Source organism: Physella acuta, unplaced genomic scaffold, assembly GCF_028476545.2.
Source record: "Physella acuta isolate Inbredline_101_S28 unplaced genomic scaffold, ASM2847654v3 ptg000794l, whole genome shotgun sequence".
Classification (NCBI taxonomy): Eukaryota; Metazoa; Mollusca; class Gastropoda; family Physidae; genus Physella; species Physella acuta.
The window spans coordinates 268073-287291 of NW_026732312.1; the positions used below are offsets into that span (position 1 = coordinate 268073).

The 19219-nt window shown below is 37.1% G+C and overlaps 1 protein-coding gene across 1 annotated transcript; it reads left to right on the forward strand.

Annotated features, from left to right (window-relative positions):
• Positions 1–1563: 1563 nt before the first annotated feature.
• LOC131951036 (uncharacterized) lies at positions 1564–15426 on the forward strand. Its single transcript, XM_059313301.1, has 3 exons — positions 1564–1619; positions 5257–6800; positions 13059–15426. Exons 2-3 carry the CDS (start codon positions 5462–5464, stop codon positions 14399–14401), a joined length of 2682 nt encoding a protein of 893 aa, XP_059169284.1. The 5' UTR covers positions 1564–1619; positions 5257–5461; the 3' UTR covers positions 14402–15426.
• Positions 15427–19219: the final 3793 nt, after the last annotated feature.

Genomic DNA, 19219 nt, shown 5'->3' on the forward strand with positions numbered 1-19219 from the left:
AACAAGATTGAAACAAAATACAAGCTATAGCTGGATCAGAGGACTGTTGAGGCTGAACTCGTTTCCTAGACCATGAGGTAATGCGGGGCAGGTAACTCAATTTAAGGGGACGGAGTGGTCTAGCGGTAGAGAGAGGGACTGCTGACCCGAACGTCTCGAGTTGGAATCCGGGTTCAAGTCAGTAGACCATCCCTGAGTCCACCCAACTGACTACACTATCTCTTCACATGTCGAGGTCACATAAACAAGTGAACTCTACTTCAATTGCCCTATAGACACCGTCAAGTTAGAAATGGAACTTTACTGAAACTCAATTTTAGAGATCACACGCTACTAGGCAGATTTTAACGCACACTTTTTAATCTTAGCCTGAATAATCACTAAAAAGTAAAAATAAACCTCACAAAATATTTACAAGGACAACAGCTTTTATTATATTCACCAATAAAAAAAAATCACGTATGAATAAATTGTACTAAGGTGTAAAAAATAATTTCGTTTTGTGTAGCCTTAATTAATCTATATGCATGTATCAGAGGCGTATGCAGGTTTTCGGATTAGGGAGTGCGGCGAGTCGAAAGAAAGGTGTCATATATGTATGTCATTACTTCGCTACGGCGTAAAACACATTTAAAAAAAAACTCTTTGAAGAAAACAAAAGATCAAAACACATTATAGGCCTAAAACACTAACCAATTTATCACATAAAAGTAAATACTTAAACTGTACACACAAAATAAACCGGGAGTGATCTCCCGTAAACTCTCTCGAATACTTTCATATAACACTAGGGGTGATGGCAACTCGGGATATAGACAAGATTTTTTTATTACTTAAACTTTTTTAAAAAAGAATAGAATCTCGTAGAAAAAAAGAACTGCACACCAATTGAACGCCAAACAAAATGTGTACAAAAGTGCGGTATATTATTAGTACTTTATAAATTCATAAGGTTTTTTGAGAAATCGAAAATAGCATAAATTACTACTTCCGGTCAACGGAAATTACTCAAATTTTGAAAGAAGGCAGAAAAGTAAAGTGATCTTTTATTACTTGTAAAATTTCATTTATCTATCTGAAAAGGTACTCAAGCTATAGGCTTTCGAAAAATTGAAAGTAGAATAAGTTCCACTTCCGGTTATCGGAAATAGCTGAAAAGTTGATACGGAGCTACAAAGATGGTACAATACTTATATATGAAATGTCATCGACCTAGCTGAACGGTATTCATTTATCGTGTTCACAGACACACACACACACATATATACCATTGCAAAACTAAGTTTCCGACTCAGTGAGGCATAAAACAGCAACGTGTATGAAAATCTTGATTTGAATTTTTTGTACGATTACAATACTTCCTCTATACTTCGTTAACGAGAAAGTAAAAATTGACAAAATATCCAAAAGTGCAAAAACCCATTATGTCGAAAAATCATGATTTTTCGATTTTTGCTGCACATTACAAGATGCATAACAGTTTTTGCGCACTATTGGCTACTAATTATAGATTGCTCAATGCACGTTCATTATTTAGCACGAGACTTCCTTTCTTTGTTTAATGTTGGAGACGTAAAAAACAAACAACCTTTAAACAAGGATATAGAATTTAATTAGTTGTAAGTTGAGGTGTTAATCAAAATTAATTTAATCTCAGTTTATAAGTAGCATCAATATCTAAAAAGATATAGATCTAGAAGTCTATGTTTTGGAAGTCATTATTTTTCCTATTAGACTAGTTTAAATTTTAAAATAATTACTTCCTCATTAGAAGAGTTAAGCTAAAGTTGTTTATTTCGTTTTAGTTTCAGCCTTTACAAGACCACCAATTATTCTTTGGATAGCTATTGTCCCTCTCCCACTTTCCACTGTCACACATAGATCTAGTCACAAAAAGTCAGACCCCCACATCTAAAAAGACGCCAAACCTCAGCCAATATGTTTTTGTCGTTAATAAAACACCGATTTCGACAGAGCATGTTGCTGACCACACTATCCTTTCATTGACTGACGTGAAAGAAACAGGTGAAGTATACATCATCTGCCCTGTATCCCGCCAGTTCATAGGCAACAGTTTATCTACATAAAAATTGAAGTCACTCATCATCTTACATGTTTTTGTTTTTAAAAACATCGATTTCTTTCTATAATATTTTCTGAGCTCGAACCTCATACATAACAAATGAACAAGTTATTATCACTAACGTAAAACTAATAATAATAAATCAGAACTATTCGCGTGCGTTGTGATTTCCCACTGGTCACTCTCTGAAAATGTTTACATTTTTTTCTCAAACTGGATGTTATTCGTACTGTTGCCTTTTAAATTTGTGGCTAACGAAGTAAAATAAGTAAAATAACGCCAAATATTATTATAATTATATTATATCCTAATTTGACTTATTTCATCGCTAAGAAACAAAGATTTAAATGAAGTATTTGAGTACTGAAATAGTTCAGTTTAAATACGCAAGAATTCATTGTGCTTTTGTACGTTGTTTTTAACTAAGTATATCTGGTTCTAGATCTAGATATAATTTTTATTTAACCTATTTTTATCCAACAAAGCCCAGTTACTAAGTAGCCTTAGCTCTAGATTCTTGTTTCTCCGAAATAAAATCGATATATTCTCGCATTAGAATATCTGTCTAGCGTATTCTATTGAAAATAGATAATAATGTAGACATTTAATAAAAATAACAGACATATAGTTAAAGGTATAGTCGACAGAAAATGTAGTAGCTTTATAATGCATTTCACATTTTTAATGGGCAACATGGTGTTATTTTTCCATAGAAGCCATGTTAAGAAACTGTGTACATAAAGTATTTGTTCTTTATAATTAAAAGCGTTTTTCTACATATGAAAATATCGTGAGCTATATGCTTTGAATGGTTGAATGATTTAAAAGTAAAGTCCTTTTACCACCAGAGTTTCTTCCATGCATCTTTTGACACCCCCCCCCCCCCCGCCCCCGAATAAAGTCTACCGCCACCCCCGAACGAAACGGTATTTAAATAGAAAATATATACTTTTAATAGTGTCCGCACCCAGAGTTTCTTCCAGGCATCTCTTCGGGGGGGGGGGGGGGGGGGGGGCGAAGTGAAATTTATATAATTTATATAGAAAATATATACTTTTAACAGTGTCCGCCCCCCGGAGAAAGTCTATTGCCCCCCCCCCCCCGAAAATTTCAAGTGCCCCCCCCCCCCGGAGAAAAAAGTCTGGAAGAAACACTGTCCGCTCTCCCCTCGGAAATCTTAGTCCCCCCCCCCCCTCCCCCGAAAATTTTAAGTGAAGGAGAAAAAAGTCTGGAAGAAACACTGTTTACCACCAATAGTATTTGATTCATTTGTATTAGCAATCATTTTACTTTCTTGTAAATGGAGTGTAGAGAAAGTATTCAATCAGGCATAAAATCTAAATCAAGATTTTAAAAAATCGTGTATGTATGTTTCTGTATGTGTATGTGTGTTTGTGTGTGTGTGTGTGTGTGTGTGTGTGTGTGTGTGTGTGTGTGTCTGTTTGTACTAATAGATGTGTGTGTGTGTTTGTGTGAGCACGATAAATGCGTACCGTTTTTGTTAGACCGACGGAATTTTGGGCACTTGTAAAGGATCAATTTCTCTGAAATTCGGCACGTTGGTCAAATATGTATTTAATACTTTTAGTAATATTTAAGAAGCGAGCCATACCTTTCTTTATAGTTATTTAAATAGTAGAGTATTATAATATATTGAACGAAAATCATCTATTTTCTCCTTTTTTCTGCATTATTACTTAAAAGCTGCTTGTTATTAAAACACTTTTTTATATCATACTAGCCGTCCCGGCCAGGCCCTGCACTGGCCTCAGTGAAAAACCTATCTGCAAAGGACCACGACATGTGTTTAGTAATCAGCATATACCCAGCATTGCCCACCCTAACCACAACCAACCAAAACTAAAACAAAAGACAAAAAACGCAAACATAACACAAATGCAAACACAACTACAAACAGAAACACAAAGACAAAGGCAAACCCAACCACAAACACAAAGAAAATACAAACACAAACAAAAAAAAGCAAATGAAAACAAATCAAATCCAAACACAAACCCAACCACAAACGCAAACCCAAACCCAACCTTAACCCCAAACACAAAGAAAACACAAACGCAAACGTAAACGTAAACGCAAAGTGATCACAGTCTAGACCGCGGCCCAAAATCGCTCCATTATAAGGCACCGGCGGAACCGCCTGTTTCAGCTTAATAAACGACTATAGTACCCCAGCGTATCCATATGCTATTGCACTCACTTAAACGAACGTAGGCGCCACAGCGAACACCGGAAGCCCGGGGTGCCAAATAGCAGCCTGTCGGGGTGCCGGAGGACGCCTGGATGTGATTCACTTAAAGACTATATTAACCTTTCTTATCCATAGTCTATCGCAATGTTTAAAGCGAAATTATACACCATAGCGCTTACAGGATATGTGACATTTAGGAGCTGGCTTTTTAACTGTTATTGATTTTAAAAAAAAAATAGTAAACAGTACGTTCAGTGTATAGAATAAATAAAGGGCGATATTAAAAATACCTACAACATTGCACTTGATCAATCACCGCTAATTATGTAATTATTTTTTTCCCAACACCAAAACAAAGTAATAAAGAGTAATCTCTTTTCCACCCGATGTGTGTGTTTTTTTTAAAGGGAAGTAGTTGTGTTTTCCTAATTTATCAAGGGAAGTAATGAGTGCTAAAGGACTAAATGTAAATAATTTTCAGACATAATTAGAATTTTTGTAAAAGATGATATTTTTTTAAAACTTTGTTTAATGAATATGCCGACAATTATTATTATCAGTTTGAAAAATGAAAATTGTTTTACAACACTTTCAGTATTAATTTTTTTAAACCATGAATTTAGACGATGAGCACTTTACACATTTAACACCTGATGTCATTGGAGTATATTTTATTAAGACTTTTTAATCCTTGGTTACATGCATACAGAATTGAACTTTATATATTAGATTCTCAAATAGCATACTTGAACTTTATATATTAGATTCTCAAATAGCATACTCTAAGAACTTTTTGCCTCTAAACTTTTTATCGAAAAACACGTTGTTTTCTCTTTATTTCTTTAGCCTGATTATATTAATGTGCCACATCAACCATTTTAATCGATTCAGAAATAACATGTATGAGCAACCTTTAAGATAGTGTTAAAATTATTTTATTTCTTGTTGAAATATTATCTTTCAGATTTGACGGTATGTGCGTCAAACAGAATCCTTCTTTGTCTGAACTCGATTTGTAACGTAGTTTATGAGCAGACGTGGGCCCAGCTGTCTACCTTCAAGTTTTACCGCAGGTTATATACAGAAGTCGACTTCTTATAGTGATCTTCACTTCTTAATTGGTCCAGAGAGAAACAGACATCAGAAAATAAATTAAATATTAAGATAAGATGGCAGGATTCGGTGCCATATTTTGGATACAACATGGTAACAACACGCCCATGACTGACATCATGACCACCCCGGAAGTCGTGCTCTCCCACAATATTTTCATCGTCCTCGCTTCCGTGTTCGTGCCTATAGGGATCGTTGGCAACATCCTCGTCTTTTGTGGCATCCTGCTCTACCCAGGCTTCTACAACAACAACAACGTCATGATATTAGCCATCGCATTCTTTGATTTTGGCACCAGTGCTATGACTCTACCCTTTTTTATCGTGTGTTACTCAACTTTGTCTTTAAGGGATACTATAGGAAGATACAAATATTTCTGTCTATTAAAGCTATCTTCCCCAATGATAACTGCCGATGGTTCTCTCTACTGCCTGATGCTTTTGTCCATTGACCGCTATCTGGCCATCATGTTTCCTTTGAAGTATGCTAACATGGTCACTTTCAAAAGAGCCATTTACGTAACGGTTTCAGTGGTTATTTTGACATTTGTCAAGGCAATGATTCCGATTTTAGGATGGAACTATTACAATCCCAACATTCCAAATCTGGACAAGAGATGTAATTTCTACATGACATTACCGAAACCTTTTCTGTTCTGGTTCCTGTTGGTGCCCAATGACACTGTCATTGTATTAGCCGCCGCCATCAACATTCACATCGCCTTCATCGTGTTTCGTCAGCTGAGGTCGTTCAAGTCACAGAGCTCCGTGTGGACCAGCGAGCAGAGGAAAGCCTTCCGCGCGAAAATAAGCAGCGTGAAGATTACCCTGGCACTCATGTTCCTTTTTATAATCCTGGATGCACCCTTCTTGATGGTTTTGCCGTTTAAGATAAAACAAGTCTTGCCTCCACACCTTGTCGAGGCGATGAAAGTCTATGCGACACTTTTGTCCTTTGGTAACGCTCTTGTCAACGGCCCTGTTTATGCTACGATAAGAAATGAGTACCGCAGCGTGTACTATACCATGTTGACCACCGCCCCATGGAAATGGAAGAAGTCTTTGAAAAACTTACATCGCGAGAAGAACACCACCTTCATCACCTCGTCTGTACAGAACCAGTCGGTTGCAATGCAAGACGACGTTGAGGAAGAATATGAAGCGCCTTTACCGATAGAACCCGATTTACCAAGTAAAGCGTCGAAAGCTGGCTCGAAAGAGGGCGCTTCGTCTATCGTCAGCACTGTGGTGAAGGCCTATGACGTCGACGGGAATAGGGAAAAAACGACAACATCAGTGGACAACTCTAAACTCTCCAGCCTTATGTCAAGCCAGGGCAAGGGCTCCGTTTTCAGCCAGGCCGAGAAGCAAAGCTCGGTCGATGGTGGAAGGAAAACTTCTTTTTGACATTTTCAGAGCACGTTATTAAACGACAGTTTTCAGGTAAAGAGAACCCTTTTTCTAAAGAGATCACTGTTTTAAGGCATTGTTAGACGATGATAGAAATTAGGCTTCTCGCGGTCTCAATAGGATAACAACAACATTGACAGTAGTTTTATAGAACTCATGATAACAACAACATTGACAGTAGTTTTATAGAACTCATGATAACAACATTGACAGTAGTTTTATAGAACTCATGATAACAACAACATTGACAGTAGTTTTATAGAACTCATGATAACAACATTGACAGTAGTTTTATAGAACTCATGATGACAACAACATTGACAGTAGTTTTATAGAACTCATGATGACAACAACATTAGCAGTAGTTTTATAGAATTGATGCCGCATGTAAGACTCTTTAAGGCTTAGCAGCCTGTGCTCACAAAATGCTGTCAAATACCTTCAATATCCAAGTTTGCATGGGTTTGTCCTCTTTTAAATTAAGATCTACTGTAGAGTTGAATCACTTATTTCAATAGAGACTTCTCATTGATGAGTGGGTAAAACATCTGAGTGTAGTTCTCTGATCAGCTATATGCGTATCGGTGCATTGCAACAAATTTGTGCCTAACATATTGGTATAACCAACATATATTGTTCAATACTTTTTTATTGCTAAACAAAAACACATGATTAGGATGTTGAATAGACAATTATAACGATACGATAAAATTATTATACACCACAATGTCATTAGTATCAATACGATACTAATTTAATTTCGATTAATCAATTAAATTTTTCAGAAAATATTTTTATCAACTTAAAAAAATGCAAATTGTTTTCTTTCAATAGGACTTTGATGAAATAATTTAAAATAAAAATTATATTTTTTTTCTTGTAAGTCAATACAATTCTAACTTACATGATATACTATAGGTTTATACATTCAAAATATTTGTGAAATCTGAAAGCTTTCATTTGTGTAAATCTAACTTGTTGCAAAAGTAATTCGTTTAATAATAAAACACGATTTTACTTCACTTTTATCATTTTTTGGAACGTTATTTGCTTAGTAACTGTGAAGAGTGTACTTTGCTGTTTTCTCTTCTTAATTAATTATTCTAGTTTTTTACGTTGACTTTACCGTTGTATTAACAGTTAAACTAACCAGTCTTATTTATGTATCAACGTGAGGAAAACATCGGTAACACTACACGCTGGCGCCCCAGATTCTCACCTGTACTGGGCCAGCCCCACCAGGATCAGAACTGTTGGCTGATGTCCAGCTTCTCACATGGACAAAAACTGAACAAACATTCGGTCGACAGTGATGACGATACACAACTCACTTATCTTATATTCTTCCAAACCACCACAGCCAAATACTTATCTGAATTTAACATTATGCTCATGCTTCCTGTACAATAATAATAAAGTACTAGACTATCCGTTATCTAGTTAGATAACTGTAGGTTTCGAGGGTCATCCATAAATGACATCACGTCTGTCACTTATCATCACAAAAGAACCAGACCCCACATTCAAAAAGGCGTCACACTCACACCTCAGACGTTTTTGCCTTTTAAAAACACTGACTTCGTCTGAGCATGGGTCTGACAACATAATCTCTTCATATGCTAAGGTCACAAAAAACAGGTCAACTCTACTTCACCTGCCCAGTGTCCTCCCAACTCAGACATGTTTTTGTCTTTGAAAACACAGATTTTGGCTGAGCATGGGTCTGACCACACTATCTCTTCATATTCTGACGTCACATGTGAACTTTACACCTATCCAACACTACTTCACCTGCCCAGTGTTCCGCTAAGTCTCAGACAACATGTTTTATCTTTAAAAAAAATATTTCGGCCGAGCATGGTTCTGACCACACTATCCACGTTATATACTGAGGATAAAGAAACAGGTGAACTCTACTTCGCCTGCCCTGTATCCCGCTAAGTTCCAATAGGCAAAGGCAACTTTATCATTCACAAAAAAATATAATTAAAAAAGCAAATTAAAATTGACATGTCTCGAACCAGTGCCACCCGCATGGTAACCTAATGTGCTAACCTCTTAGTTATCTAGACTCGTACTCTGCAGTAGGTAATAACTTATGTTTTACTTTTAGTCTGCGTAAGAATCTACGCGAACCGGCCCTAGAATTAGATCTAAAATTATTTCAAATTCAATTTTATCTTAAATTAGCCAACTGTATAGCTAAACAAACAAAGATTTATATAAAGTAAAATATTAAGGCCTGAAATAGTTTAGATAGAGCTAGACCTAGAATTTAAAGTCTATAATTTTGCAATATAGAAGCCGCGTATGAATCTTACGTTACGCAAATAGGCCCTAGATCGAGCATTTCCAAATTAGCATATTCCATAGCTAAATAAACAAAGATTTATATAAAATAATAAAGGTCTAAAATAGTTTAGTATATAGAAACTCATTATTATCTAAATTTAAATCTAGATAGGGATAGAATTATTTATATTCTAAATCTACGACTGGTTTGCTTAAGTCTAGTTTTTTTTTTTTTTTTTGGATTGTATTTTAACTAATAAATCTTTGGTTTGACCTAGATTCTAGATCTAGAACTATAAATAACTTTCTTGGGCGGATTGTAGAGCTAGAGAAATTTATTGTAAAACTAAATGAAAAAGACAGTTTAAAATTGATATAAGTGTTGGAACGTAATAAAAACAGCAAACGGACGTATCATTAAAGCTATAGCCGACAGAAAATTAGCTTTGCAACGCGTTAAACTTTTGAATGGGCCACAAAGTCTATGATAAAAGCCGCCATATTATTGTACTAAAATGTAAACAAAAATTGTGACGTCACTATTCAGTCAAAGTAAAGCCATTGTTTGAAAAATTTAAAGTTAATGTGGTTAATCTACCGATGAATAAATCAATAAATTAATTAACGTCTTTAAATAAATTTGTAATTAACAGTCTGTCTGAAAACAAAATTTGTTCTCTACCTACATACTATTTTACATCTCTACACATAGTGCAGATTCTCTCCAACAGCTAATCAGACAAACAAACAAATAAATATTCAAACATGTAAACAAACTTGAGTTTTAATAGTATACTACTATTACGCGTTATTTAAGCGGAGGGGGGGGGGGGTAGGCTAAAAAAAGAGGGAAAGGAAGGAAACGTTTAGTTAATAAGCCATTTTTTTAAAATTATGTTTGTGTATAATTCAAGGTATTTATGGGAAAATATTTGCATGCATCAGGAACTCTTCGTAACATATGGTTGCCATGGAAACGGTGGCCATCTTGAAAAATCTACGTTTGTGGTGGTCCCTCGGTTCAAAAACTATTTTATATATTGATCAACAAAAAAACACTCATGAAATTTCTTTTCGAATTTTCAAAAGTTATCATGGCGTAATATCCTTGAATTTAGCATTAATTTCTTTTCAAAATGAACGCCATTCCCATGTCAACCATTCTTTGTGAAGAGTCCATGATGCATGTAAATATTTTCATTTAAGTTCCATAACTTAGAAGTACCTTACTTAGATTCACACAATTTGAATCAGTAAAGCTTATTAGTTAAAAAGTTGGTTTCTTCTGGCGCTTCCCCCCCCCCCCCCCCCCACACATCATTAATTAAGTGTAATTCTATTTAAGATGCATACAAAATTGTGCGCACTTCTAGCTACTATTTATGGACTGCTGTATGTACGAGCATAATTTAGCACTAGACTTCCTTTCGGTTTTTAATTTTGGAAACGTGAAAACAGCCAACATTTAAACAAGGATGTAGAATCAATTCGTATGTAAGTTGCAATATTTTTGTCAAAATCAGAACTGTAGGCCTAATCCTTTTTGTTAAAAAAAATTGTAATAACTTTAATGTTTTATCATGAGTAGTATCAGAAGCTTATGTAGAGATTTATATTTTGGAAGTCATCGTTTCTATTACAATATAGATCTATCAGTCATTCTTAAGTTCTTAATCTTAACCAAGGATATATGTTAGATTGAACCCAAGGGGTTCAGTGAGTCAGGGATTAGTCATTTGTTTCCCAATTGGGTTTTGTCAGCGTGACAGTAGAAGGGTTCTGTGAAGGCGTGTTTATAACGGGTGTTATTCGATATCTCTAAAAAGGTAGACCCACTGCAATAGGTAGATTGTGATTAACTTAATTTTTAAAAAAATGATGTCCTAACTTCAGTTCAGCTAAAATTGTTTATTTCAATTTATAGCCTTTATCGTTGTGCCATCTTCGTTTATACCATCGTTAGTACCATCGTTGTTTATATTTAATCTTCCTATTGTGGAAGACACAACTATGTCTTGTGACAAGTGAAAACGAATGGGTCACTAGATTAAGATCTTTGTGATGTTAAATATAAAGTCACCAGCTGTATAGGTCTTTGTTGGGAAATAACAAAGTGTGAGGTAAGGCCATGGTGTGGTTGGGAAATAACAAAGTGTGAGGTAAGGCCATGGTGTCGTTGGGAAATAACAATAAAGTGTGTGGTAAGGCCATGGTGTCGTTGGGAAATAACAATAAAGTGTGTGGTAAGGCCATGGTGTCGTTGGGAAATAACAATAAAGTGTGTGGTAAGGCCATGGTGTCGTTGGGAAATAAAGTGTGTGGTAAGGCCATGGTGTGGTTGGGAAATAACAATAAAGTGTGTGGTAAGGCCATGGTGTCGTTGGGAAATAACAATAAAGTGTGTGGTAAGGCCATGGTGTGGTTGGTAAATAACAATAAAGTGTGTGGTAAGGCCATGGTGTCGTTGGGAAATAACAATAAAGTGTGTGGTAAGGCCATGGTGTCGTTGGGAAATAACAATAAAGTGTGTGGTAAGGCCATGGTGTCGTTGGGAAATAACAATAAAGTGTGTGGTAAGGCCATGGTGTCGTTGGGAAATAAAGTGTGTGGTAAGGCCATGGTGTGGTTGGGAAATAACAATAAAGTGTGTGGTAAGGCCATGGTGTCGTTGGGAAATAAAGTGTGTGGTAAGGCCATGGTGTGGTTGGGAAATAACAATAAAGTGTGTGGTAAGGCCATGGTGTGGTTGGGAAATAACAATAAAGTGTGAGGTAAGGCCATGGTGTGGTTGGGAAATAACAAAGTGTGAGGTAAGGCCATGGTGTCGTTGGGAAATAACAATAAAGTGTGTGGTAAGGCCATGGTGTCGTTGGGAAATAAAGTGTGTGGTAAAGCCATGGTGTTAGTAGGATACAGCCTTGGCTCAAGCAGTGTGGTGTGGCTTTGTTGCGGTTAAAATATGGCTGAATGGTATAAAAGCCTTGTAGTTTAACCACCAATATAGCTTGATTGATTTTTATTGGCAATAATTTTTACGTTCTCTTAAATGCAGTACGACTATACAGAAAGTATTGTAGTCGTGCAAAAAGTCTAAGTCAAGATTTTAATAAAACTTGTCTGTTTGAGTCTGTGAATGTATTTTTGTGTGTTTGTACTTTGGGAAGTGTGAGTACTTGTGTTTGTACCTATGGATATGTGTGTGTTTTTGTGAACACAATAACTGCATAGAGTTTTAGTTAAATAAGTATTATCGTGGTGAGCAGGTTCCTTTCAACTTTTGAACAATTTCCTATAACCGGAAATATATTTCCGTTTGAATAGATAAAACTTGAGTACCGTTTCGGTTAGGTGTGCGAAATTGTATACATAAATTATTAGCTACTATACGGAAACTTCTTTTAACGTTTGATCGATTACCGGAAAGGGTGTATTATTTCCGATTATTTTATCACCCTTTAGAATTGGATAATTTTATATCTAAGTCTCAAAAAAACATATTCTAAGAATTGTTTCCCGAAAAACCCTCTGATTTATTACAAACTTCTATTTTTTTTTTCATCCCGATTACATTAAAGTGCCATACAGATCTTAACTGGGGTTTTTTCTTGCGCCCAAAATATGCTTTAAATAAAAGTATTCATTCTACTAAAATTTAAATTTATAACAGCTGTGAGAAATAATTATGGTAGTGTTCCAATTACTTCATTTTTTGTTGAAATATTTTCTTTCAGATTTGACGGTATGTGCGTCAAACAGAATCCTTCTTTGTCTGAACTCGATTTGTAAAGGTGTTTATGTGCAGACGCCTGCCTTGACCTTTTACCGCAGGTTATATACAGAGGTCGACTTAACTTCTTATAGTGACCTTCACCTCTACAGATATTTGGTCTTCACAAGGCGCGACTATTGCTAAATTGGTCCAGAGAGACACACACATCAGAAAGCAGCTAAGATAAAATGGCGGCCTGGGGTCAAGGCTACTGGTTCCAGGAGGAGGTCGCCTACAACATGACCAGGACTCAGATCATGGCGACCCCGGAAGTAGTGCTCGCACACAACATTTTCATCCTTTTCGCTTCCATCTATGTGCCTATAGGCATCGTTGGCAACATCCTCATCATCGGCGGCATCCTGCTCTACCCAGGCTTCTACAACAACAACAACATCATCATATTAGCCATCGCTTTTTTTGATTTGGGCACGAGTGCTATGACGCTTCCTTTTTTTATCATTTGTTACTCACATTCGCCGTTAAGAGATACAATAGCGAGATACAAATATTTATGTCTATTAAAGCTAACTTCCCCAATGGTAACTGCCGACGGTGCTCTCTATTGCCTGATGCTTTTGTCCATCGACCGCTATCTGGCCATCATGTTTCCTTTGAAGTACGCAAACTTGGTCACTTTCAAAAGAGCCATCTACATGACGGCAACGGCTGTTATTTTTTGCCTTGGCAAGGTGTGGATTCCTGTTATGGGCTGGAACACGTACAGTCCCAGCATTGCCGATCTGGGCGATCGATGTAGTTTCTACCGAACAATACCGCCAGTTTTTCTCTTTAATTTTGAGCTAATCCCCATGTACTGTTCCGTTTTTCTGTCCGCCTTCATCAACATTCACATCACCATCATCGTGTTTCGTCAACTGAGGTCGTTCAAGTCACAGAGCTCCGTGTGGACTAGCGAGCAGAGGAAAGCCTTCCGCGCGAAAATAAGCAGCGTGAAGATTACCCTGGCACTCATGTTCGTATTTATAATCCTGCATTTGCCTTTGTTGATGGTTTTTCCAATTAAGATATATGACCTCATGGCCCCACATACTTCAGAAGCGTTGGAAGTATATGCGACAGTTATGTCCTTTGGTAACGCTCTTATCAACGGCCCTGTTTATGCTGCGATAAGAAATGAGTACCGCAGCGTGTACTATACCATGTTGACCACCGCCCCATGGAAATGGAAGAAGGCTTTGAAAAACTTACATCGCGAGAAGAACACCACCTTCATCACCTCGTCTGTACAGAACCAGTCGGTGGCAGCTAAAGATGAGGATGAAGATAACGCACCTTTACCGATAGAACCCGAACCACCGAGCAAAGCGTCGAAAGCTGGCTCGAAAGAGGGCGCTTCGTCTATCGTCAGCACCGTGGTGAAGGCCTATGACGTCGACGGGAATAGGGAAAAAACGACAACATCAGTGGACAACTCTAAACTGTCAAGTCAGGGCAAGGGTTCCGTTTTCAGCCAGGCCGAGAAGCAAAGCTCCGTTGGCGGTGAAAAGAACACTTCTGTCTAAGCAGATTTTCAGGTAAAGAGAACTCTTTGTTTAACGACATTTTCAGGTAAAGAGAACACTTTCAAAGGCATTGTTAGACAAATATAACTATTCTGTTTGTATCCCGCGGCCAAAATAGTATAACAGCGACATTATTGTGTACAAGTCGTATACCACTAAACGATTATGAATCACTGCAACATCCAAACTATGCATGGGTTTGTCTTTCGTAGATGGACCTATTGTAGAGTTGTAGGTTTTATTTCAACTGCATGTACAGACGGTAAACTATTGGTGGATGGTAAGCTTTATGTGCATCGATACACCGTTAAAATGTGCATAGAATATTGCCATAAACAAGTTGTTATTCTATTAAATAGTTTAATTGCTAAATAAAAACTACTAATGTACTTTGATAAAATTGTGGTAAATTTATAAATAATAGTTTCATCAACTTATAGCAGTACAAATTACTATCGCTGAATCCAATTTCGCTTAATTAACTACAAATAAAGATTACAAGACAATTTCTTTTACAGTCAATAACAACTGAATTTACTTAAAATACTATAAGTTGATACATTCAAACAATGTATCAAATATGAAAGAAGGACGATCGTAGTTATTTTCTTCATACAAACGTCGGTTCTTTTTTAAAATTTTGATTGTTTTTTTTTTTTTTTTGTTTTTTTTATAAAATGAAGCTATTTTTCAAAGATTGGCTTTTTAATTTCGATAGATATGTGTTTAGCTATTTTTAGAATTTATCTTTTTTTTTCTTTAGTTTGGCATTTTATTTAGCAATTTTTTCTAATGTTCAATTAGTTTTTAAGTAATATGGACATTAATTACACTTATAACGACCATACTTTCAAAAACTATGTGGAAGAGGATTAAATAACTAATATAAATAAAATAAAGATCCAATGTTTCTGTTGTGCGGTGTTTTGAAAGTGTGTGGGTTGAGATATTGAAGGTGTAAGTTCAATAATAAAGTGTTTTTATTTCTTAAGTTTATTATTTTTAATAAAAGCAAAACAAATTTATCTTCCCCTGTGTCTTATTTTTTTAATCGTCGTTTTGCGTTGTAGTGTAGCTACAAAGATTGTTTTTTTGCTGTTATCGTCTAAATAAGTTATCGAATACAGTTTAGTTATTCCTGTAACTCCCATTTTGGTTAAGTGGTTGTGATGATTGTTGTGCAGAGGCGTAGCTAGGGGGGGGCGGGGGGGGGGGGGCGGCCGCCCCGGGCGCCGACCCTATGGGGGCGCCAAAAGGGGTGGGAAAAATTTTTTAAAGCTGATTTTATGCTGCAGTTTTGAATTATAAACTGTCTAAGTTAAGAAATATAATGGCTACACGCATTTACATACTGATTTAACTGTTTTCTATCTTGATTTCTTAATGTAAAACATATACTCTTAAGAAACAGTGACCGGCAAAACCGCTTTGAAGCTTTTCCTAGATGGGGGGGGGGGGGCGCTTTTTCGAGACTTAAAACGGAAGAATTTACACTAGATTGTTGAGTCGATAAACGTTACCACTATTAAAAGAAACCAATTGTATTAAAACGTATTGTACGATTGTTGAACTGTAAAATACGTTAGTGACTTTTATCAAGATGGTGCAGGGGGGCGCTTTTAGGCTAAATAAAATAGCAAAATTACACAGGATTCTGAGTAAACAACCTTTAGCTCTCAGAAAGAAACGAATTGTACTGTGCATTGTATAATTGTGTAACATTTTTTAAAAAAAAGTTAGTTACGTTAAAAACCGCTCTACAAACTTTGTCCAAGATGGTTGTGATGAGTGTGTGTGGGGGTGGGGGGGGGCGCTTTTTTCGCTAACAAAAATCGCAAGTATTTGTACTGGATTGGTGAGTAGATAACTCTCTTAACACTTAGTAAAGAAACCAAGTGTATTAACGCGTAATGTACAATTTCAATAGCCAGTTTTGTTAAAAAAAAAGACGCGACTAGTTCTTTGTAAGATTCTTACGATTCTCTCAACTTCAACGTGAGAGATCAGATACTTTTGATCAGTGTTTCTTCCAGACTTTTTTCTCCGGGGGGGCACTTGAAATCTTCGGGGGGAGGGGGGAGGCGGTAAACTTTCTTCGGGGGGGGGGGGCGGACACTGTTAAAAGTATATATTTTCTATATATAAATTATATAAATTTCATTTCGTTCGGGGGGGCGTAAAAAATTTTCCGGGGGGCTTCGCCCCCCCGAAAAGATGCCTGGAAGAAACTGTGTGCGAGAAGGCAGGGCAAATCTGCGAAATCCAAGACTACGAGCTGTTAACATCCGTTGGATTCCAGTTTGTTTTCTCTAGCTTGTTTTGTCATACCATCAACCAATCAACGAAATACCCATGTCGTATTCCAATGTGAACAATAAATATTTCTGATAACTTCTTCTTGTATGTCACTTGTGTGTCCTTACTCTAACAAACTTCGAATCCAATATGTACCATATCACAACAGAGATCGTTCAAAACTAGAACATAAAAGGCTGGTCTAAACATATTAGCGTTAGCTACAAACTACCCTCTAACACAGATCAGGCTTATTTTTTTTTACTGACATTACTAATCTTTCGCAAAAAAAGTTAAACGCATCTTAATGGGAATTAAATTGTCGTAAAGTTTTAAGGAATGAAAATCATACAATGTAATTATTAAACCTTGTCCGGACTGTAGCATACACGCTTACACACACGCTTACACACACAAATACACTCTTACCCACACACAAGCTTATATATAAACACACTATCACACACACATAATTATACACACACACACACACACACACATATATATATATATATATATATATATATATATATATATATATATATATATATATATATATATATATATATATAAGCGGGGGGGGGGGGCGCCAAATTGAAAGTTCGCCCCGGGCGCCGGGAAGGGTCGCTACGCCTCTGTTGTTGTGGAGTACGTGTCATCAAACAATTTGTTGGTTGTGATGATTGTTGTAGAGTACGTGTCATCAAACTACGTGTAGCCCAGAATGCTTGGCATGACATGACAGGGACTGCGTGGTTGAGTGTTAGAGCACACTACCTTCTACCCAATAACCTAGAGTACGATTTCATGGCTAGGGTTATAAGAACGTTCCAGATGCCATCAAGTTCTGATGGGTATCTTATTGCATCACGTCCTGATTGCTGTTATGGGCACCTGATTTTAGAATGAGTGCACCCTGCTCTTATGGGTACCTGATTTTAGAATGAATCCCCCCTGCTCTTATGTGTACCTGGTTTTAGAATGATTGCACCCTGCTCTTATGGGTACCTGATTTTAGAATGAGTGCACCGTGCTCAAATGGGTGCTTGATTTTAGAATGAATCCCCCCTGCTCTTATGTGTACCTGGTTTTAGAATGAATTCCCCCCCCCTGCTCTTATGGGTACCTGATTTTAGAATGAATCCCCCCCCCTGCTCTTATGTGTACCTGGTTTTAGAATGATTGCACCCTGCTCTTATGGGTACCTGATTTTAGAATGAGTCCCCCCTGCTCTTATGTGTACCTGATTTTAGAATGAGTGCACCGTGCTCAAATGGGTGCTTGATTTTAGAATGAATCCCCCCTGCTCTTATGTGTACCTGGTTTTAGAATGAATCCCCCCTGCTCTTATGTGTACCTGGTTTTAGAATGATTGCACCCTGCTCTTATGGGTACCTGATTTTAGAATGAGTGCACCGTGCTCAAATGGGTGCTTGATTTTAGAATTAATCCCCCCTGCTCTTATGTGTACCTGGTTTTAGAATGATTGCACCCTGCTCTTATGGGTACCTGATTTTAGAATGAGTGCACCGTGCTCAAATGGGTGCTTGATTTTAGAATTAATCCCCCCTGCTCTTATGTGTACCTGGTTTTAGAATGAATCCCCCCCCCCTGCTCTTATGGGTACCTGGTTTTAGAATGAGCTCACCCAGAGGCGCAGCGACCCATTCCGGCGCCCGTAGTGAGCTATCAATTTTGCGCCCAACCCCCCTTAATTTGAAAAGGTTGGTTGCTTATTTGACCAGTCACTGACAGTTTTGATGTCGGTGTCACACAATTGATGTAGAGAACAGCTAAATCCGTCTGTAAAGCCAATATCCCGTCTTCTTTCTTAAGTTCCTGGATAATTCAGTAACGCAGCTCAAAGTGAGCTTTTTTTTCCCCACCCAGTTGGCGCCCCCATTAGAAAACAGTTACATCAATCAGTAAATGCAACTAGTAGAACATTTTCTTAATTTTCCAATGCGGCTAAAAATAGCTGTTTATTTTACTTTCGCTATCCAGTTTGGCGCATCTAAGGGACGGAACCCGAGGCTACCACTAAATGTAGTCGCGTTAAAACGCACCCAGTTATCTGCCCTTATTTGATTCGTGGACGACGCTCAGGCGAGAAATGAACCAACCGTGACAAACATGTCACCATCGACAGATACGTGACAAACATGTCACCATCCGTGACCATGTCACCATCGACAGTTCCGTGACAAACATGTCACCATCGACAGCTCAGTGACAAACATGTCACCATCGACAGCTCCGTGACAAACCGTGACAAACATGTCACTATCGATAGTTCCGTGACAAACATGTCACCATCAACAGTTCCGTGATAGAGAGTAATATTGTTATCTTGTTTAATATCGAAATTATTTAATTTACTTTTTAATTACTAAATTAAATAACTAATTAGATTAAAACTTAGACATTCTTGCATTTTTATCGAAGAAGAAGGTATCTGGAAACTTTGAATAAAATCGCTGAATTTAAAATGGCTCAAAATTATGTCACAGGATCTGCTTAGTC

What these genes read in the sequence shown, in the direction of transcription:
- LOC131951036 (XM_059313301.1), top strand. Translation starts at nt 5,462, where the DNA reads ATGGCAGGATTCGGTGCCATATTTTGGATACAACATGGTAACAACACG. An exon ending in GGTCGATGGTGGAAGGAAAA is followed by an intron (nt 6,801 to 13,058) that starts CTTCTTTTTGAC and finishes AAAGCAGCTAAG; the next exon opens with ATAAAATGGCGGCCTGGGGT.